The following is a 21,946-nucleotide window of genomic DNA, read 5'->3' as shown; positions in this document are numbered from 1 at the left end:
ATTTGAGGCTAGCCAAAAGGGGTGATCAATCCCCTTTGTTTTTTTTTTTTTTTGCTTTTTTTTTTTTTTTTTGTTTAAAAAAAAATACTTTCCTTTTTTGTTTTATAATATTTTCCTTTTTTTGTTTTTTAATATATTTTTATTACAAGAGACATGTGTCCAATTCTTATTGGAGATGACGTGTCATACTAATAATTTCCGTTGGATTTTAAACGGTAAGTAGGCATAGGAAATTACTTGTCATTTATGCTTAGCATATAAAGTTTCAAGTCACTTTTTTAACCCTAAAGAGCTTAGTATAAATCAATGCAACCAAATGAACTGATTTTACATTTTTTCTTTAATCGGATTAGCTGACAATTGTATGTTTCATCCATGGTACATAAGATATTTGAATAGCCTAACTTTATGTTGATAAAATATGTGGATTATTATGATAAAGTTGTTAGTTAGACTTGGCTTCTCTTCATTTCTCTCCATATTTTCCTTCATTTTATTCCCACATTTTTCCTGAATTTCCTGTGTAAGATCCCCTACCTTAAACCCTAGCTTAGCATATAGGTTATTCCATGGTAATAAGCTTAGATGTCCAAGTCTTGAGCCTAACATAGCTTAGTAAAATGAATCAAAGGCCCATAAATGAGATAATAATAAAATAAAATAAAAAAAAAAACATTTTATTCCCAATGACATGCATGGTTCAGTGGCTAAAATTGGGTGACTCTTGGGGGGTCAAAATTTCCTAACTTTATAGTGATTTTATTAAACAATACTTTAAAGGAAAACTTTCAAAATGTAAATTAAACCGTTTTTTTTTTTTTTAACCCTAGCCTCCCACTTTGTCTTTCTTTGTTAAGATTTCAAATTTGTTATAAAAGGGAAAGTTATTTAGAGTTGAAATCAAACTCAAAAAGGTGTTCAAAGAAAGATTAAAATCAAACCAAGATACCGTACGTGTGACATAGTTAAGGAAAGATTTAAATTACAATAACCTAAGGGTTGTGTGATCAATTCTGGCTGTCTGGGATCAATCTTAGGAGACCAAGAATCAATCTTGAGGGGCTTGGATCGATCCTGCCTGCTGGAATCGATCCTGGTGCATTCTAGCAATAGCTTCGAGCCTTCTAAACCCCCAAACACTCATAAATTTTGACAACACTCGGAAATGTCCGAGAATACTTTTAGGTCTCAAGGTTACGTTATTGATACGAGATTATCAAGAGTTTTCCTTGATTACCTGAAGACAATCATAAAAGAATTAGCACGTGTGTTTATTTTTGTTTAAAACAACGTTTTACTTAAAATCATATATATGTTAACTAAAATCAAAAACTTTATTTTAAAATTATAAAAGGATAAGAAACATAGAATATGAGTTTTCTTTATTTGAGATCACTACTTAAAATGCATACTCTGATCCCTTTAAAATGATTCATCTTGTTAGAAAAACACAACCTAAACGATCAAATGGTTTAGTTATGATAGAAATACGACAAGAAATCAGAAGAAATATTGAGGTTAAAGGCATTACCTTAAATAAAAAAGTAAAAAAATAAAAATTGATGAAGAGAACATAACTATGGCATGGGAATTGACAAAGAACTTCAATTTTGGGGTTCTCTCATGTCTCGCCTACAATCTAGATCTCTGGGGGCCAGGTTTTTGTGCAAATATGGTTCAATAAGTTTAAGGAAGCATAAACATGACTTAGAATCAAGTTTCTAGGGTTTTAGGTGCTCATAATTGGACTTCAATTGAGTAAGGATCGATCCTATAAAGTGGAGGATCGATACTTTATAGGATTGATCTTGCTAGGTATGATTGATCCTGTTGATGGGATGATCGATTTTTTTTTTTTCCCTTTCGTAGAACGCTAATTCAACGAAAAACATATTTGTTTCAAAACCATTTGCACTTTTAAAAGAATCTATATTTTAAAAATAAATTTTGTTTTTTGAAATATTACATGAGAGACATTAACAATTTTTTGGTAGTTTGGAAAGGACAAAACTAATCTAATAAAGCGATATGTGTTCCAAAAACATGTGATAAGTACATGATTTTAAAAGAATATGTGCTTCACATATGTTACTTTAGTAGACTAGTTTGTAAGAATTAGTTACAAGCCACACTCTATACCTGATTTCTGTTCGTATAAAAAGTTGAATAAAAGTATGATATATAACATTTCCCAACTGCAATTAATTAATTTGCATTTGCATGTAAAACTCTATTTGATTGAAAAATTAGCCTGATAATACTATTATGAAATAAATAAATAAATAATAGCTTGTATTAAACTAGCTTGCATTTTTGCTCGAGAAATGCTATTTAGTATTCTCTTGTTCTTTTTTTCAACCTTTTTTTTTTTTCAAAATTAACCATTAGATCTTGATTTTCAACATATGGATCCTACAAATATGTGGATCCTCTAAATCAAATTATTGATTTTGACAAAAAGGAAAATGAAAGAATATTTAGGCTCTGTTTTTTTGGCGTAAAATATTTTTTGAAAAATGTTTGCCTTATTTTTCGGTGTTTGGTGCGAACGAAAATAATAATCAAACCAAAAATGTTTTCGGTTTGACCAAAAAAGTTTTTTTAGTTTCAAAAAATTATTTACATTTTTAAATTTTGTAAATCATTTTTCAAGTTTGAGTTTCTTCTTATCAAACCACCGGACTACCTCTGAGCCACCACTTGACCATTAACGGACCACCGCAAGACCACCACCTAGCCAGCACTGGCCTATCATCAGACCACCACCGAGCCTCCCCCGAACCCAGGGGTAGAGCCAACATTTCAGATTTGGGGGGGCAAAATTGAAAAAAAAAAAAAAAAAATTGGGGTGCAAAACTAAAAAAATAAAAAATGTAGGAGTAAAATTTTAATTTTTTTTTAGGGAAAACCTTAGGGCTTGGGGGGGCCCAAGCCCCAAGGTAGCTCTGCCCCTGCCTGAACCACCACAGGGCAATCACCGAACCACCGATAGGCCTCCACCATACCACTACTAGAACTAAAATTAGGTTAATTTTTTTTTAATATTTTTATATTTTGAATAAAAATTGAGTTTTATAGGTTAATATGATTGAATGTGTGTGTGTGTGTGTGTGTGTGTGTGTGTGTGTGTGTGTGTTATACATTTGTGATTTTTCACACGTGCCAAACACCGAAAAATGTTTTCATCAGAAAACATTATCCTAAAAAATAATTTATCTGAAAAATATTTTTCGACGGAAAACATTTTACGTGGAAAGAAACGGAACATAAATAACATTTGTTTTTTTTGCTTTGTTGTTGTTATAATTTTTTTTTCTTTTGGTTTGGTTAAACTAGCTTGTGTTACGCTCTTTAATTTCTATTGGTTTGCTGAAGCATGAAGGTCTATAACGTCTTGGCAGAAAGCATGCCTTTTGTGCCATCTAATGAGAAGTTGACACGTTAGCCTAAAGCAAGAAAAGCAAAAAAAATCAAAACACCGGATATGGATCTCTCTTCATGTTTACCTTTGCTAGTTGCTACGAAAAAAAAAGAGGTAATTACCTTTTTCCCCCATGAACTACTAACTTTTGCGCAAAGCCCCCACAAACTACCAACTCGACCAAAATAGAGCATTCAACTACCACACACAACCATTTTCCCCCCTTCCGTCAATTAGAGGGTTAAAACAAACGGTCAACGGGTCACGTGACCGTCACGTGCCATTTTACATAGGGGCATGTTGGAAGATGGTGGTAGTTCATGGGGGCATGTTGAAAGATGGTGGTAGTTCATGGGGGGAAAATAGGAAGAAAATGAGGGTAAAACAGCAAGTGACGGTCACGTGACCTATTGACGTTTGTTTTAACCCCTTTGACTGACAGAAGGGGGGAAAAGGGTTGTCTATGGTAGTTGAATGCTCTATTTTGGTCGAGTTGGTAGTTTGTGGGGGTTTTGCGCAAAAATTGGTAGTTCATGGGGGGAAAAGGTAATTACCCAAAAAAAAAAACCCTCTGTCTCACTCTCCTCATCTTCTCTCACTTGTCTTGAGAGGCAAATTGCACAGCCACCTTTTGTTCCCATCTGTTGCCCAAGATGAATGCTGCCTAGGCTTGAACGCCATTGCCCATGCTGGGAGCTCTAAGAAAATCCCCCACCAGTAACTCTTTCTCTCTCTCTCTCTCTCTCTCTCTCTCTCTCTCTCTCTCTCTCTCTCTCTCTCTCTCTCTCTCATTTTCTCTATCTTTCTCTCTCTGATTATATTCCCCCATTCATCATCGGATCACATCTGATTCTGAGAGTTAACGTTGGGGTCTTCTCTCTGTGTGCCTGTTGCACCACAAAGTGCTGATGGTTGTGATCCGACAGTGCCGCTTGATGTTCTTACACTGACGAGGCTGGATAATAAGTACTGCAATGATTCAAAGCACCACCACGACTTATTGGCCTCTGGTCAGACTCTTTTGAGCAGCTCTTCAATGGCTGGGATTGTGAGGAACAATGCAAGGCACAGTGCAAGAAGTTTGCGGTAGCTATGGTGAAAATGGGTTCTATTGAAGTCTAACTAGATTATTTGGGTTTATTGGTGATAGTTGGATTTTTTATTTTCTATTATTTCATTCTTCGGTGCTGATTCAAGTGTAAAGCAATTATTTCATAAATTTTTGTATAATCTAAAGGAAACAAGAATGAAAATACGCACACAAGGTGTGCGATAGAATGCCTCAACCAATATGCCAAATCATGGGAGGCTTTGTTGTATTTATAACTCAAGTATTACAGAGGAATGAATCTATATAATTCTTTATAACTCTCTTTATCCAATGAATTGTGTTTTGTATCTGATAAGAATTCAGCTTTAGCTCCAATAGTTTTGAATCCAACCAAATATGAAGATTTTGGGTGCTCTCTTTCTTCATACCGTGTGATTTTGGGTGCTTTGTTTTGAATGTTAGAATATATCAAGAGTTCAAGAATCCAAGTTACAATTGAAGACTATCATAGTTGAAGAATATCACCGTTGAAGTCTATAACTTAACTACATTGAAGACTATCACTATAATATCCCTGATATTAATTAGGGTTAAATACACTTCTAATCCTTAAGTTTTGGAAACTTTATTTTTTAGTCCCTGAGTTTCAATTTGTATCACAGATGATACCTCAATTTTGAGAAAAGACTAAATTAGTATCTCAGTCAAGTTTTCTGTCCAAAAACTAATTGCCCGCCACGTGTCAACCCCTGAGGCACACATGTGTTGTAGTATAAAAAAATAAAAAAAAACTTTAAAAATTAATTAAAATATTAAAAACTGAAAAAAAAAATTGAAAAAAAAAAAAGTAGAGGGGTGGTTGAGCCACCTTCTTGACCGGTCTGGAGTGGCCGAACTACCCCCACTATGGCAAAAAAAAAAAATAATAAAAATAAAAATAAGGGTTTTGGCCCTTGGGGGTGGCTGAACCACCCTCAATGGCCATGGGGGTGGTTCGACCACCCCCAGGCCGGCCAGTCTGGGGGTGGCTCACCAACCCTCTTCTTTTTCTTTTTTTCTTTTTCATTTTTTTAAAAGTTTTTAATAATTTTTTTTTAAAATTTAATAATTAATTTTTAAAGATTTTTTATTTTTTATTTTTGTAATTTTTTATATTGTGACATGTGTAAACCCTCAGGGGTTGATACGTGGCAGACCGTTAGTTTTTGGAAGGAAAACTTGACTAAGGTATTAATTCGGTCTTTTTCCAAAACTGAGGTATTATCTGTGATGCGAATTGAAACTTAGAGACTAAAAAATAAAGTTTCCAGAACTTAGGGACCAAAAGTGTATTTAACCCTCTTAAGTCAATGTTTAAAATGTAAATTAAATTACATAAATGATTAAAATTAGTAAAATGTCTAGAAAATGCCTAAAAACGTTTAGAAAACACTTAGGGTTGAGTCTAGATGTTAAAATAGTCTCGAATGGACGTTTTGTGTGTTATGTCCGCAACACCGTCTGGAAGCCAATGGGGAAGCTGGAGTCAGTGTGTTCCCCATCCGCAGTCCATCTGGACCATATTGCAGACGCTGAGGTCAATGAGTTACTGTTCCCTGACCGTCCGGATGCTCTTGGGGACTCTCAAGTCAGTAGGTTCGTATTTGCAACCTATCCGAATGCCCTTGAGGATGCTTGCGATTTAAAATGTGCGAGTCCGGACGCTCACTCAACTTGTTCGGACGGCACCTGAGATAAATGCAAGAATGAGTCTTTTTTTCTTTTCTTCTTCTTCTTCTTCTTCTTCTTCTTCTTCTTCTTCTTCTTTTCTTTTTTTTTTTTTTTTTTTTTTTTTTTTTTTTTTTTTTTTTTTTTTTTTTTTTTTCGATTTTCCCACTATCTCTCACAGTCTTCTCTTGGATTTTCAAGGAAAACCCTAGATCTACGATTATCCAAGCCTCCCGCCTCAAATCTAACCTTGGAAACGTGATCTACAAAGCCCGATCTATGTTTTGACTGATTGGTTTTTAGGTAATTTCGTAAACTCTTATCTTTTGAAATTTTGAGTCAAATCTTGAGATATTTGAGTTTAATATTTGTTATTATTTAGGTTTCGTGTGTTTTGGAGCTTCCTAAATGTTTTCCAAGCGTTGGGTTGCAATTGGGTAAATTTTGGTAAGTTTTCCAAAACCCTAATTTTTGGGTTATGTGTTTAAATTGTAATTTATAGTACTTAACCCTACGTAAATCTTATGGGTTAGTATTTATTGTTGTTGGGTTGTCAAATGGCACCTTAAATTCTTTGGGTTTTCCATGAGTCTAGCTCTTGAGCAATTTAAGAGCTAAGTGTTAGTCTAATGTTAGAAAAATGCTAAGTATTGTGCAATGTGTTGATTTTCAGTTGAGCATTGCAAGTTATTGTCTAGGAGTCCATAGGTTGAGCTAAATATCCGCATAGTCAAGGTGAGTATTTTACTCACTAAGAAAGCGAAGTGTTTTCATGATTAATGTATTATGTAATAATTTATCGAGCCAATGATATTTTTGGATGAATATATATGTTTGAACATGCTCTCAATAACTTATAGAACGATGAGAAAATATTATGGGAATGTTTTATATAGTGTGAAAGATAAATAGGAATTAATATTGAGATATGAGAATAGAAGTATGATTGAGTAGGTTTGAAGTGTTGAATTGCTTGTTGCAATTGAGATTTAAATTGTGCAAATTGTAATAGAGAAAATAGCATGTTGAGTTAAAATAATGAGTTGTTAGTTGATGCATGTTTAACGATGATTATGAAAAGCATGAATTATGAAGAGTTGTATGTGATATAGCATGGACACTGAGCACACAGTGTTGGAGCACTAGCATAACGAAGTCATATATGAAGAACGAGCCCTTAGGGTTGGAGCCTCAATGGGTGGAACAAGTGTAAGTCCAGAGGGTTGTAGCTCGTGGCATCAGAAGCAAGTCCTGGGGTTGTAGCCTACATGCAAAGAACAAACCTTTGGGTTGGAGCCTCAATGGGTGGAGATAAGGGGGTTCAGAAAGTTGTAGCTTAGACCTCAGAAACAAGTCTTGGGGTTGTAGCCTCATGGATAAGAAAACGAGCCATTGGGGTTGGAGTCTCAATGGGTGGAGACAAGGGGATCTAGAAAGTTGTAGCTTCTGGCCTCAAAAACAAGTTAGAGGGTTGTAGCTCCTGACACCAGTGGGTTGTAGCTTCTAGGTACGAAACGAGCCCCTGGGGTTGGAGCCTCTTGGGTGGATCAAGTGTAAGTCCAGAAGGTTGTAGCTCCTAGCATCAGAAACAAGTCTTGGGATTGTAGCATGCAGGCAAGGAAACAAGAAACGAAACAAATAGCATGCATAGTATTGTGATGTATGATTTGATTGCATATGGTTGGTGCTAGACGTATTGGTGTGTCTATGTTTCCTGGTATGGGATGGGGAACATATGTATAATGATATTCGACTAGTTTGTATTGCATTCCATAAGATGGCATGAATTTAGAGTGTGTGTATTACATGAATTCCCTAAATGTTCGGAATGTCATGTATGTATGCGCGACCGAAGTATGACATTGAATGAATTGGTTGTGTTGTTTGAATCATATTGATGTAAGGTTTTGGAATGTATATATGCACGTATTCCCCTAAGGTATGAAAGAAATGCATGTGTACAGGTTTGAGAGTGTGAGTATATCAAGATTCCCCAAAAGTATGGATGACTTATATGCGCATAAGGCCGAGACATAGTGTCAACCATCGCTTAGATGCTCACGAATGTTTGCATTTCCCCAAAGAAATGGAAAGCTTGCATATGCGAATATCTGAGTCACATGAATCATTTATATGTATTGTTTATGAACCGATTATCATGGTTTACTTTATCGGCTTAGAAACTGTTTATAAATCTATCATTTCACAGTTAGCCATTATTGTAAACATATGGTAAATTGAAAAGGTTGGCTTATTGGAAAACCAGTGGGTATTATACTGCTGAGACCTCGGTATTATATACTGAGATAGTGAATTTATACTTTCACCTGTGCGGATGTGGTTAACCTCACAACCGTGCAGATACTGATACTTTGGCTGCAGGTTTAGTGGATGTAGAGGACGACTCTGTAGCACCGTACTTGAGATATTGCGACTGAAGCTCGACGCGGCAATTGTAATGTGATGGACTATGGGTTGTCCCTGTCTTTTGTAATTATTCTATATATGAATCATGTCTTATGTGAAACATATATTTGTTGAGCCATCCTTTTTGGTATGTAGATAATGTTAAGTTTAAGCCTTAAACAAATAGACTTATGTATAGCTCTTTTTATTGTAAACAATTATATTTATAGATGTGCTTTCCGCTATGTTGATAATGTTATTAATGTATTATCTGGTGCTTATATGTGACTCTGAATATCAGGTACATATTATGGAATGTGTACCGTATGTTGGTTGAGTGACAAGTAGTCGTGCCACTGTGATGACTCTTTTATATGTTTTTTTTTTTTTTTAAAAAAAAAAGGGTCGTCACAATCACCTAGTCACAGTTGAAGGTTGTGACCTAGCTACAGTTAAAGCCTATCACTTAGTCACATACTATTACCTAATTGTAGTTAAAGTATATTTGTATTATTTGATTCTTCTATAAATAAGAGTTTGTTATATTGTAAATACTACTCAAAGAAATAAGAGCAAAATGTAGTCCTTTGGGCTTTATCCTGTTGACGTAGCTCGTAAACCAAACCACGTAATTCTTTGTGTTATTTTTTATATTTTGCCTTATATTATCTTTCATGGTATTAGAGCTATAAGCTAATGACAGTTTTGGATCCTGTTGATTTTAATTATTTTTTTTTGCCAGCTTTTGTATTTTACGATGAAATCCGACCGTCCCTTGATGTTGTGGCTAGACCCGACTGCGTCCTTGGTGTTTTGCGGCAAAATTTGACTGCCCCTAATGGGTTACGACAAGATTCAACTGTCCGTAGCAATCTTTCAGCGAGTTTTCAAAAAAAAAAAAAAAAAAAAAAAAATTCAAACTCAAGATTCCACAAATTTCCAACTTAAGTTTGAGGGGAGGATGTTAGAGTATATTAAGAGTTCAAGAATACAAGCTACAATTGAAGACTATCACATAATCATAGTTGAAGACTGTGAACTAGTTAAAGTTGAAGTCTATCTCCTAATCCAAATCACAGTTGAAGACTATTACCTAATTGAAGTTAAAGTCTATTTGTGTTATCTGATTCTCTTATAAATATGAGCATGTTATATTATAAACATTACTAAAAGAAATAAGAGCAAAATGTAGCATTTTGGCTTTATCTTGTGGACGTATAAAGAGATTTTAGACTGAGATTTGTTTTGATTTGCTTCACATAATAACTATGGTAGTAGTACCTGAATTTATAGAAAACAATTACAGCAGTGAACTTCAAAAGTCTTTACAATTATATGTACTCAAGCGTTTCATCTCTAGCTTTCAGTAATTTTTATTTTTATCTTCAAGAGTCTCACTTGTAGCTTCCATTATCTTGATAGGCTGCTTGGTAGCCGACTCGGTTACGTGGATTTTAAATTTATAAGTTTTACCACTCGCAATAGTATGAATCAATTGTACTATAGTAAGGGTTATCGAACTACAGAGATTGGGGGTTGTTTTGCGTAACAGGATATCTAAAGAGCGTATTTAACTTAATTTTAAAAAAGAAAACAAAATTAAAGTTGTAGAATTGAAGCTACAACGAGTAAAGTAAAGGAAAGCGGAAAATGAAAACAAACTAAAAGAAACTTAGGGTATTGATCTCATCTAATCCTCAACCAATGAAATACTTAAAGTCTATATGGATCTTCCTAACATGCATGATATGAGCCCGTAATGGGCGTCAACCATTACAATGATCTTGACATGAAAATATTTTCGTTAGGACATAGTTATAAAGCACCTAGTTTCACATCAAATGCTTACCACGTAAAGATTAATTTATAATTGAAAAACGTTTATACTACCAAAGGTGTGGGGGATTGATGCTCCCTACCTTACTACTTTATAAAACACCATAATAAGCATACACAATACATGAAAATCCTAATTATGCCACAATGATAAGGTATCTAGCTTCACACCGATCTATTCCATGTAAAGATTAAACTACAATGGAAAGACATTTTACACTACCAAAGGTATGAAATGACCGGTGTTCCCTAGCATACCCTATATAGGTAAACACACATCATGTGAAATAGAACATTGCAAAAGACATCATTCTCTTTCAAGATCGTTGATTTTACTCATGAATCCAAGAAAATTCATAGACAAGAAAATCCCTTTTTCATGAATAAATGGATTGGAATCTTGAAGACAAAACCTTTTAGCATGGGTTTTGCAATCCTCTAGCCCTTCACAATCATCAAACACATCTAGAAAATCCTAAGAACATCAAGAACACTTTATGGTTTTTGGAAAGGATTTTGATCAAACCCTAAGAACTAATTTGCTAGACATGAAATAAACTAATTTAAGCATTAAATTAAAGGAAAACAATAAAGAAGCAAGATTTAAATAAACTAAAAACACTATATTAATCTAAAAGAATTCGGATTACAAAAGGAAATGAAAAGTACTAAAGTTAACTAAGAAGATACACCTGAGAAAATCGAACTCCCAAAGATGCATAATCTAACCATAAACCCTAATCTCATATATATAGAGATTTAATTTACAAAGGGGACATCAAAGATTGATTTTTGGCCACACAAGATAGTGTCGACATCCTCTGTGAACCGCCCAAATTGGATTAATTTCATCCACACAAAACATGTCGACATCCTAAGATTTTCTCGGAAAATATCCAGGTTCGATCGATCGACTTCGTGGCTGTATAAACAATCGATCGATCGACTTTGGATCGATCGATTTTCTTTTTGACTGATAATGCGATCGATCGATTTCTTTACTGAAGAAATAATCGATCGATTGATTTGTCTTGGCCAATTCTTCATCTTTTCAGGATTAGCCTCGAACTCTGAAAATGACCAAATTGCCCTTGATGTATTTTCAGATTTAATTCAAATGTTTTGAATTAGATTTCAACTAAGACCTGAAAATAAGACAAAACACAAAACTACAACAAAATATCATATTTACAACACAAATTAGGTATAACAAATGTAAATTAAGGGTTTTTGAATAAAATATTTCAAGACTTATCACTGCTCATCTTCAACTTCAGTTATTTTGCTACACTTATTGCTGCTGCGGATAGGATCAGGTGGGTCATTATCTTGAGTGTTTAAAGTCTTTACATTCAAACTAAATCAAATAATTCTGTGTTTACTGTTATATTCTGCCTCATATTATTTTTCATGCTATCAGAACTATAGGCTAACATTTGATAGGGATTCAGTGTTTTAACAACATTTGATTTTTTTTGTTTCTAATGATGTGTCAACTTGTTATTGACGGGTACAAAAGGCTTGTTTTATGCCATGACATCCAAGAAAATACTTTCATTAGAGCCACCATCCATGCGGACCCAGGCTGACGTGGAAGGCTGAGATGCAAATGCACGGTCGCAAAATTGGACAGGATCCGGACTCAGTTAAACACTGCCGTGGGCTTGGGCGGATTGAGACACGCACGGCCGATACACATGCACACATGCACACACGGGTTCGAGGTTTGTCCCTAGTACGATTGCTGGCCCCGAGGTGAAGATTATTATGATTAAAATCCATGGATCCGAATCCAACGGTGGTAATCATTGCATCAAATCTCTAACCTCATCATTCATCCAAAAGTTTCGGGGTCCCGCTGAAGATCATTTTAATCATCGTGATTCGTGGGTCCTTTCCCATCTCCTGCCTGCCGTAAGTATGTGATAATGTGAGTGCCCATGTCATGAGGACGAGCTCTTTCCTTTTTGGGTAGCTTTCCCTTGAAATGGTGAGTGTCATTTGGCGAGTAAACCAATCCATGCATCACTATTCATATTCACCTTGGCGTTTAGAGGGAGAGAAGTATTAATGCTATTGTTTGGTAACTTGGTTTTTAGATTATCATTCTGGTTTAGTGGTTTATAACTATTTGATTATCGGATAGTTAATTATATATGAACAAATACGAAAAAAAATAAAAATAAAAATAAGGGATAGTATTTTTTTTTTTTTTTTTTTTTTGAAGTCTTTATTTTTCTTCAAATAAAAAATATTTTAGAACCTTCTTGTGCTTTTTTGGGTTTTGTATTTTAGACTTCAAATTTTAATTTGACCAATTTAATATTTAAGGTCAAAGAATTTAAATCTTAGATCTCTAGCCTTTTTTTTTTTTCTTTTTTTTTTTTCAAATAAATAGCAAAACTAATATTATTAAATTCCCGCTAAAGATATTAAAGAAACAATAAAAAAAAAAAAAAAAAAAAAAAAGCAAATATGACTAGCGGCCACACTCTCCTCTAGCGAAGTGGCCACAAGCCATCCCCTCCTTTGCTGCAGCCTACGGGTGACCACGAGCAATTCTTTGCGGACGAATTGTTCAGTCTAGTCACCAATCGGGGTGGCTGTGAACAACCCCAGTCTGATATTTGTATTTCGTTTTTGATATTTATATTTTGAATTATATAATTTTTTATTTTTATTACTGTATTTATTTTTTTTGTACTCATTCTTATTCATTTATTTAGAAAGAAAAATAAGAAAAGAAGAAAGTCACAATTTCCCATCTTAGCTGGAACTCTCAACAGTACATAAAGTGGACACGTGGGAGCACCCTACTGCTCCAACCCTTTTCTAAAACCGCCGTCAGTTTCAGTCCTCTCCTCCGTTACACCCACGACTTCAACGGCACCTCACGATCCGTATGTGACGGAGGATTAGGAACAGAGAGCGCCTGCTTAGTTTGGCCTATGAGCGGAACAAGACAAGAAAAATAAAAAAAAAATAAAAAAAAAAAGACAACCAGCACATGATTTGACTGACTTGACAAGGCCTTTTAAGCAACCGCTTTTTTTAGACTTGGATTAGATTTAAAAAAACTACATTACTGGTCTGTAAAACTGGTTTGGAGTCGTAAAAGCAGAGTGAGAGTGAGATAAAAGCCTCTCGTCAAGATCTCACTGCTTTCGTAAAGAGCAACAAAGACAGACTACTGTGCTTTCACTCTAAAACACGCTTGCTCAAGATTCCTTCTGGATTCATTGGATCGCAAGCTTTGCCTCCATTTATTACAACAAACTGTTTTATTCGTAGATTTGAAGTTTGAAGCCTAAAAATGCGTGTTTAAGGTACTCCACTATAATCTCTCTCTCTCTCTCTCTCTCTCTCTTCTTTCTACCGGTCAGTTATAGGATTACTTCTTGAAATTTGTAGTAGTTTGGATATGTAAATGAAGCTTGATAAGATTTATTGACGAGTTGTTATTTTGATGAGTGGTGGTTAGGGAGAGTTTGGTGCTTAATTTTGGCTGATAATGGCGGGAGAGATTGATGAATCGTATAGCTTTAGCTTTCAGGTATTCTTTTCTAACCTAGGATCTAAATTTTACTTTCATTCTTCTCCTTTTTTCTTTTTTGAATCTCTTCAAAGAGTTTGCTTATGTTCGATTTACCTAATTATCAGAAATTCTTTGGGACTCAATTTTAATTTAATTTATGAGAAATGCTATGTGAATTTTAGTCTTGGAGGAATGACGGATTAGTAGTAGAAATTTGAGTTTCCAGGGTTGTAGGGAAAAGATTATTATTATTATTATTTTTAAAAAAGAAAAGAAAAAAGAAATTGACTCTTTATATGACTTCTTTCCACTCATATCGATTCATGTATGAATGATGAAAGGATCTGCATATGTAATCGGCTCCATATGCCTAGATTTCAATATTTTCCACCTGTCCTTCCAAATAGATAGATAGATACTTGAATACTTCGTTCATTCGCTTAATGTGTGTTGATTGGTTGCCAAAATGAGATATGCCTTCTTTCTTGAGATGTTGTTTGGCTTTAACAAAATATGGTTTTGTATTCCTATAACGTATAAGAACTCACCTACAGGGGTCAATATGGTCCATGGATTTATTTAGCTTGGTTGACCCTGTCTTTGGATCTATTCGAACCATCAACAAATGGAGCTTTTTGCTCTGTACATGTTGAAAATACAGCAAAAAATGCTGTCATTTGGCTTTATATATATATATATATGCTTCATATGAATGATTCCTGGATCATTCAGGTACTGTTACAAATACGAGTAATGCAATTGAAAAATCACACATTGTTCTAGAGGTTATGTAGCTTTTAATGAAAATACAATTAAGTGCACTGTCTTAAATAAAATTTGAATCACCAAACTTCACATTGTTGAGTAACCCAACTACCTCCCACAAGAATACTTGTGTGCTAATGAATTGTGCAAGCTTGAGGCTATTGCTAAAGTTTTTGGAAATTTTGCATCATTGGGGAGCGTTTGAATTGAAAAATAGAATCCTATTATTCCTCTCTTGGATATGCTTTTCCACCTATTCTCTTTCTAACAGAACTTTATTGACATAAGCAGGCAGATTCTCTACACTCTGGTTCTATATCATTTGGAAGGTTTGAAAATGAATCCTTATCTTGGGAGAGGAGATCGTCTTTCTCACATAACAGGTACCTTGAAGAGGTTGAGAAATGCTCAAAACCGGGTTCAGTTATCGAGAAGAAAGCTTATTTTGAAGCTCATTTCAAGAAGAAGGGTCTTCTTCGTCCAAATTCATCTGATTGCCATAATGATGGAGAATATCAAACTGGTGAAAATGATGTCTTGGAGAGCAGGGAAGAATTTGAGCATGTAAATGAAGGTAGCCAAAGTAGCCATTATGCTCTCTTTGATGAGAGCCCTAAAGGTTCTGAGTATCATGGAGAGTACGAAGTGACAGGATGTGAAATGAAAAATCCAGACTTTTCATTCTCTGTCCCTCAGATGGAATCTGCTTTGAATAATGCGGATGTTTTGGTAGATTTTGTTAATGCTGAGGAAACACATCAAGTTGAAACTGACCGTGACAAATTTCTCTCAGTTAATGATGGACCAGAGATAAAAGTAGATCATAGTCCTAGTGGTGATGCTGTAAACGCTAATAAATCATCTAAATCCATAGCTAATTACGAACCAGGGATTGAAGAAAATCAGAACCTTGATTGTGATGCAGTAACTGCTGACAAATCAGCAAAAGGCACTGATCCATCCTCCAAGACTGGACCAGCTGTGAAAGTAGACAAAAATAGCTTGGAGCGTTCACCAAATCCTTCTCCAAAGGTGGATTTTCAAGAATATTGTCAAAATAACAACCCTTAGCTCTTTATCTATAGTTCCTTGTTTGTCAAAAGCAATCATTTGATGATCGACAGCTGATCACAATTTGAAATAAAAATTGCAAAATAGCATCTGGAGACTTGCTCTGGAGGTGTTTCTCATTTTCAAATGAGCAACAATGTTATGCATGCACTTATTTAATATTTTTCCAATTATTTTTCCATTTGACTTAACTCCTTGATGTTCTAACTCTAGTTGAGGGCTGCAACGGAAACCAAACCTTTGAAGCCCCGAGTGAAGTCTCAGGCCAATGTTGTTCGTGACAAGAGAGACATTTCTGGTGCTTCATCTAAAGATCCTGCAAAGAAACCAAGTAGAAAGGAAAGAGAGAATTCACTAAGAAATAATATAGAAAAAAATTCAGCAAGAGCTGACGTTCCAACTACACATACTGTACACAGAACTCCAATCTTAGAGGTAAGCATCTGAAAATGCCAATATATCAAAAAGTCAATTCCAGGTACTTTTGTTAGCAATTTTAGTAACCTTCTTGACAATTCATTATAATAAAATTCATCAACATTTTTACCTGGTTACTGAGTAATCTTTTTCTATTGTTTGCTATTGCTTGGTCTTTTTGCACAGGATTCTAGAAGTCGGAAGGCAAAATTAATTCATGACAATAAAAGGTATTTATATTATTTCTTCAAAGTCGCTAACCTATATGGTTTATTGATTCAACCTCAAGTCTTATTCTTCTCTTGTTGTAGTGGTGAAAAAGAATCAAGGAGAAAGAAAGTCGGTGAATCCCAACCCTCTTCAACGAAGGCTGAACCAAGAGGACATCAAAAAGCAAACAGGTTACTGAAAATATCATAAGTAATGCTCTTATTGTTCAATATTTTTACCTTATGAATTTTCTTATACTTTGTGTTATAGGCTTAATCACACTGTGAATTCGACAAAGGCAGATGTAAAACCAGGTGCTGCAGCTTTCAGTTTCAAAAGCGACGAACGAGCGGAAAGGAGGAAAGAGGCAAGCAAGCATGCTGTAACTTTGATTTTAATTTTGCTTTGATTTTAGGGATTAGACTTGAATAACTTACTCCTTTGTTCATTCGGCTCATCTAATTTAGTTCTATATGAAGCTGGAGGAAAAAATGCATGCCAAGGAGGCTGACATGAATCAGATCCAAGCAAGAACACAGGTACATGAAATTATCTAATTGATAGTTCATGTCATTAAGTAAAAATTAATTGATAATTTCATTGCGTGTTGCTTCACTTTAAAAGAGATAATGATATCATTCAAGGTTTTGTGACGCTGTCTTGGTGCTCCAGGAGAATGACACAATTATGTGATTCTAAATCATATAATTAAATTGATGACAAGGCTCAGATTATTTTCTTTTCTTTTTAAATGTGGGTATTGTTAGAAACATTTTCCAAATCTTAACTTGTGAAATTTCTAGTGAGGTTCATCTTATTTCATTTTGTGAACAAGGCCAAAGTAGATATGAATGAAATAGCATCCATCAAGTTTGTTATCATAATTATGCATCTTCCCAATTCATTAGGTTAGAAGAAACTTCATGGGTTCAGTTACTCTTATTGCAGGAAAAGAAAGAAGCTGAGATAAAACAATTCCGGAAAAGCCTAAACTTCAAAGCAATGCCTATGCCTTCTTTCTATCATGTAGCTGTATCTCCAGGGTCAGATGGGAAGAAGGTACATACATATTTTTGCTATAACTAAAATACGTTATGTTCAAATCCCTTTATGCATGGATGGTGGCGTATAATAGTCTTCACTTTTTATTAATCAAAAAAATAATAGTCCTCATGTTTTTATACTTTTATGAAATTTTTGGACTTCTGTTCGTTTTCTCCCTGATAGTGGATCTATCTTGTATACTCGCTGTGTCCACGGATTGCGCCCCTTTGCGCTTTTTAATGAGATTGATTTACTTATCAAAAAAAAATATTTTTGCTATAACTTGGTTTTGCAATTCCTAAAGATTAGAGAAGTCTATACTATTGGATCAGATAATGATAAACATCAACACCAACCAACTAATAAATGATAACCAAACAGCAGAGCACATCTTGGCCTTAAGTTGTTCCATTTAAATTCATTTGTATCTATCTTGTATAGATGATAAGATCAATACAATTATAAATACAAACATTGCCATACGTATTCAGTAGGCAGCATTACACCCATCATATCTGTTTATGTTATATGGTATCAGAGCCAAAATTCGACTGACGTCATTTTGATCCAATGGCCACCACCTCTGCCTCTACCTCCTCCATACAAACTTCTCGTTCTTGTACTCCCACCACCACCACACCCCTCCACAACCTTACTCATCACATTACTCCCAAAATAACCCGTGAAACTACCTTATGTGGAAGGTACAACTTGTTCCCTATCGACAAGGTTAAAGTCTCTTTGGCTATGTTGATGGAACGACATCCAGCACCTGCTACTGCTTCTTTCCAAAAGGTCCAGTCCACTATAGTCATTGTGAAATTCTACAAATCCTCCTCCTCCTTTCCCAATCACCTCTCCTTGAGTATTCCCCTTCTGCTCCTGCAGCTTCTGCGCAACCAGCAACTTCCTCTGAGAATTCCACTCCTTGATCTCCTGCTACGGCTGATTCTGCAATGCCAGTTCCTCCACCTCGCACACATTGGATGACAACTAGATCATAACATCAAATCTTTAAGCCTGAGCTTTTTATGGATGGCACAGTGAAATATCCATCACCTAAGGCACTCACTGCCTCTCTCACTCACGATGAAGTTGAGCCTGCTCTTTTTTTTTTTTTTTTATATGACGGGGAACTGTCCAAGGCAAGGCATTTCGTGTACCCACTCCTATCGGGCAAACCCCGGACCCGTGCAAAGCGCTCCCTCTATACGGATCGAGTAAGACTCCGGAATTGTTTGTACCCAAGGAGATTCGAGCTTTAAACTTGATGGAGATGCCACCAAGACTACGGCCCCTCTGCGCTTTCTAATGAAATTAATTTACTTATTAAAAAAATAAAAAAAGAAGAAGATATTTTTGCTATAACTTGGTTTTGTAATTCCTTATGATTAAAGAAGTCTATACAGTAGAGAGCATCTTTGCCTTACGTTGTTACATTTAAATTCATTTGTATCTATCTTGTTTAGATGATAAACTCAATACATTTATAAATACAAACACTGCCATACGTATTCCGTAGGCAGCATTACGCCCAGCATATCTGTTTATGTTATATATACAGTGACTAGAAAAATTCATATTCTTCATGTTTGACATATAGGATGCTCAAAGTGGTTATTCTAGTTCTCACCCACAAGCATGTGAAATTAGAGGGAGATTGGTTTTCAGCCAATGCTTGTGATTTCAAAGGGTCTGAAGATATTAGATTCTATTGGGATTTCTGTATTAAAATGCCAGGGATCACATGACAGTGAACATTAATGAAACAGGAGCATGATGGAAAAATTTGCAAAAAAACCTGTGTGAATATGAATTATTACTGGAAGATTTGGTGAACAACTATGTGTGTGTTTATGTGTGTGTACACAAACACATACAAAATTAGGACAAAGCTTATCCCATTAGTTTATAAGTTATTTTAATTAGAAAATCAAGAGTTTTCACACCATTAGATAGTTTTTCTTTGAACGATAAAATGTTTATTAATGGCCTAGTTACCTAGTAACTGCCTCAATACATATTAATAAATCCGTTTGCCTTCCATTGCATGAAAGGGAAGAATTTCTCTCTTGGAATCTAGTTAATAGAGAGAAAACTCGACTTAAATGTGTGGAGACCAATTTATCACCCAAAAAGCAAAATGATTGTAGAAATATCTGGTTTTGTCAAAAAAAAATAAAATAAATAAATAAATAAAAAAAGAAGAAGAAGAAGAAAGAAATATCATGCGAAATGTTTTCTGAGAGTTAAGTTGTGTGAAGTGCCATGGTACGATTTCTTATCCATAGGAGGAAGAGCAAAGAGCCCTTTAAATGATTCTCTCTGAATTGAGTTTTAGGAAGTGTTTTTGGGAAAACCATACTTTTTCCAGCATGTGAATATCATTCTCTGGTGGACCCGTGGTATATAGCTAATTAATAATATACTTCTCTGTCACACGTAACAGTGTTGGGCCTTTGTTGACCTATGTTTTGGATTGTTTTCCTCGATTATAATTACTTGTTCTTCCATTAGAGCCGAAGTCTTTCTTTTCTATATCTGATGAGCGCTTTTAGATTTTTGTTTGGCAACAAATAGAGCCAAAAGTATGCTGATGTTGGAGGACATTTTATTTCTCAGGTTATATTAAGTAACAACACAGTTAATAAAGCACGAACTAAGTCAACAAGTCCAGGTAGTAGAGCTGCTGCCGGATCAAAATCATGTTTGAAGGCAGGAAATGACCAATCCCCCAATACCAGTGAATCTGTAAACACAACTGAACCACTTGATGCCTCAGAGGAGACCAACTGCCCTAGAGCTGAGCACTCTGAAGGCAGTGCAATCTCTCAGACTCCATCTACCAACCAAAGCTGCTCCCCAGAAGCTACAGCTGGAAATGAGGTTGCAGGGAGGAAAGAACGAGAGAAGGAGAAGGATACTGGTTTGCATAAATGTTGCGTATCAGAAAGTCATAAGGTGACAAAAGGCCAAAGAATTGAGGGGAAGCAGAAAGTGGGAGCCCAGACAAGTAGCAATGAGATGTCAAGGAAGGACATGAAAGGCATTAGCATTGGCAGCAGATCTCGAATGGGCCATCTAACAGTTGGTGTTGCCTCTTGAACACAGATGCCTTTCTCCCCACGTGTTTGCCGTTGCCCCAAGCTACCGTAACATAATGTATGAAACCACAGGTTTGCCACAATGTGAAAGGAATAAAAGCACGATTTGACCTTAAGCTACCAGGTTAGACGCAGCATGTGCTTCTCTCTCCATAGCACAGATACGAGGAATCATGAAAAATGGATGTTGAGGTTAGCATTTTCTCTTCATCATTATGTTATTTCAAATTTTCGCTTATGCAAAGTGTAACGTAACATAGAGCTGGAATAGATAATAATGTTGGAATTGTTTGAGGGATATGTTAAAATCACAAGAACCTCTTGCCACCATATATAAGGAATACCGATACGAATTGTAGTTTATTGGAAGAGTTATCAGGTAATAATAGCACATGTTCGTATTTATTTTTTGAGTAAGATTTGTATCAAGCATCTTCGAATAGAATTTATATAGTTTCCTGTTCATGTTAACTGCTTTAAACCCATAAATTCATCTTCAGATATCATCATTGCCAAGAACTGGGAGACGAACGTGGGGGAGCCTTTATGTGGGTCTGCAGAACTGATGAAGGCTATAATAATTCTGTCCGTTTCTTGGGGAAGGAAAAAAATGAAAGCACTTATTATTTTTTTTTTGATAAGTAAGAACTCATTAAAAAAGCGCAGAAGGGCGCAACCTTAGTACACATGAAGTATACAAAAGTACCCCTAAACAGAGGAAAGGAAAGAACAAGAAAGTAAAAAGTCAGCGAACAACAAACTACCCGGGCTATGCGCCGACACCCAAAGATATAACAAATTAAGCACCTTTTTACAAATAGCCCCAACAGAAACCTCCAGATCCTTAAAAAGCCTAGAATTTCTCTCACGCCACAAGCTCCACAAAACACATAAAAGAACCTGCTTTCAAATACGAAAAACAGGACCACGATCCAGCAAAGTGTCACAACCACTCAATAAATCCACGACACTACTAGGCATAACCCACTCTACCCTGAACAAGCTATAAAAAAAAAAACTCCAAACAACCTGTGCCACATCACAATGAAGAAGAAGGTGATCAACGGACTCCCCATACTTTTTACACATAACACACCACCCAACCACCACAATACCACGCCTACATAAATTGTCATGAGTTAAGATCTTTCCTAAAGCCGATGTCCAAACAAAGAACGTTACCCGCTTCGGAGCTTTAACATGCCATATACCCTTCCAAGGAAAAGAGGCTGCCTCGTGACAAACTAAAGCTTTGTAGAAAGTTTTCACTTCAAAATTCTTCATCTTGGAAGGATTCCACACCACCCTATCAATCTCCCTATGCCGAACCCGAGTAGAGTATAACTGATCAAAGAAGGACATCACCATCACTATCACCT

General features: G+C 35.5%; 1 protein-coding gene and 1 long non-coding RNA gene across 5 annotated transcripts; both read left to right on the top strand.

Annotated features, from left to right (window-relative positions):
• Positions 1-6,463: 6,463 nt before the first annotated feature.
• Positions 6,464-8,700, top strand: LOC133858338 (uncharacterized). The gene is made up of 3 exons (XR_009898508.1): positions 6,464-6,482; positions 6,562-6,626; positions 8,562-8,700. It is a non-coding gene; the product is annotated as an uncharacterized LOC133858338 (long non-coding RNA).
• Positions 8,701-13,501: 4,801 nt separating this feature from the next.
• On the top strand, positions 13,502-21,162 carry LOC133876713 (protein WVD2-like 7). Of its 4 annotated transcripts, XR_009901616.1 has the most exons (11): positions 13,502-13,747; positions 13,903-13,974; positions 15,010-15,753; positions 16,006-16,227; positions 16,396-16,439; positions 16,521-16,610; positions 16,690-16,786; positions 16,887-16,958; positions 17,368-17,478; positions 20,086-20,759; positions 21,068-21,162. XR_009901616.1 is itself a non-coding variant. In XM_062314981.1 (10 exons), exons 2-10 carry the CDS (start codon positions 13,933-13,935, stop codon positions 20,566-20,568), a joined length of 1,893 nt encoding a protein of 630 aa, XP_062170965.1. In that variant the 5' UTR covers positions 13,502-13,747; positions 13,903-13,932; the 3' UTR covers positions 20,569-20,996. The 4 variants fall into 4 exon arrangements, 3 of the variants coding, with proteins under 3 accessions (XP_062170965.1, XP_062170952.1, XP_062170958.1); XM_062314981.1 differs by lacking the exon at positions 21,068-21,162 and having other exon boundaries at positions 16,899-16,958; positions 20,086-20,996; XM_062314968.1 differs by lacking the exon at positions 21,068-21,162 and having other exon boundaries at positions 20,086-20,996.
• Positions 21,163-21,946: the final 784 nt, after the last annotated feature.

The sequence above is a fragment of the Alnus glutinosa genome, chromosome 1 (assembly GCF_958979055.1).
Source record: "Alnus glutinosa chromosome 1, dhAlnGlut1.1, whole genome shotgun sequence".
In the NCBI taxonomy this organism is placed as follows: domain Eukaryota; kingdom Viridiplantae; phylum Streptophyta; class Magnoliopsida; order Fagales; family Betulaceae; genus Alnus; species Alnus glutinosa.
The sequence above is the reverse complement of the archived record's forward strand: the minus strand, read 5'-3'. Positions and strand labels throughout refer to the sequence as shown.

What these genes read in the sequence shown, in the direction of transcription:
- LOC133876713 (XM_062314968.1), top strand. Translation starts at nt 13,933, where the DNA reads ATGGCGGGAGAGATTGATGAATCGTATAGCTTTAGCTTTCAG. An exon ending in CGTATAGCTTTAGCTTTCAG is followed by an intron (nt 13,975 to 15,009) that starts GTATTCTTTTCT and finishes TATTGACATAAG; the next exon opens with CAGGCAGATTCTCTACACTC. An exon ending in TTAATTCATGACAATAAAAG is followed by an intron (nt 16,440 to 16,520) that starts GTATTTATATTA and finishes CTCTTGTTGTAG; the next exon opens with TGGTGAAAAAGAATCAAGGA.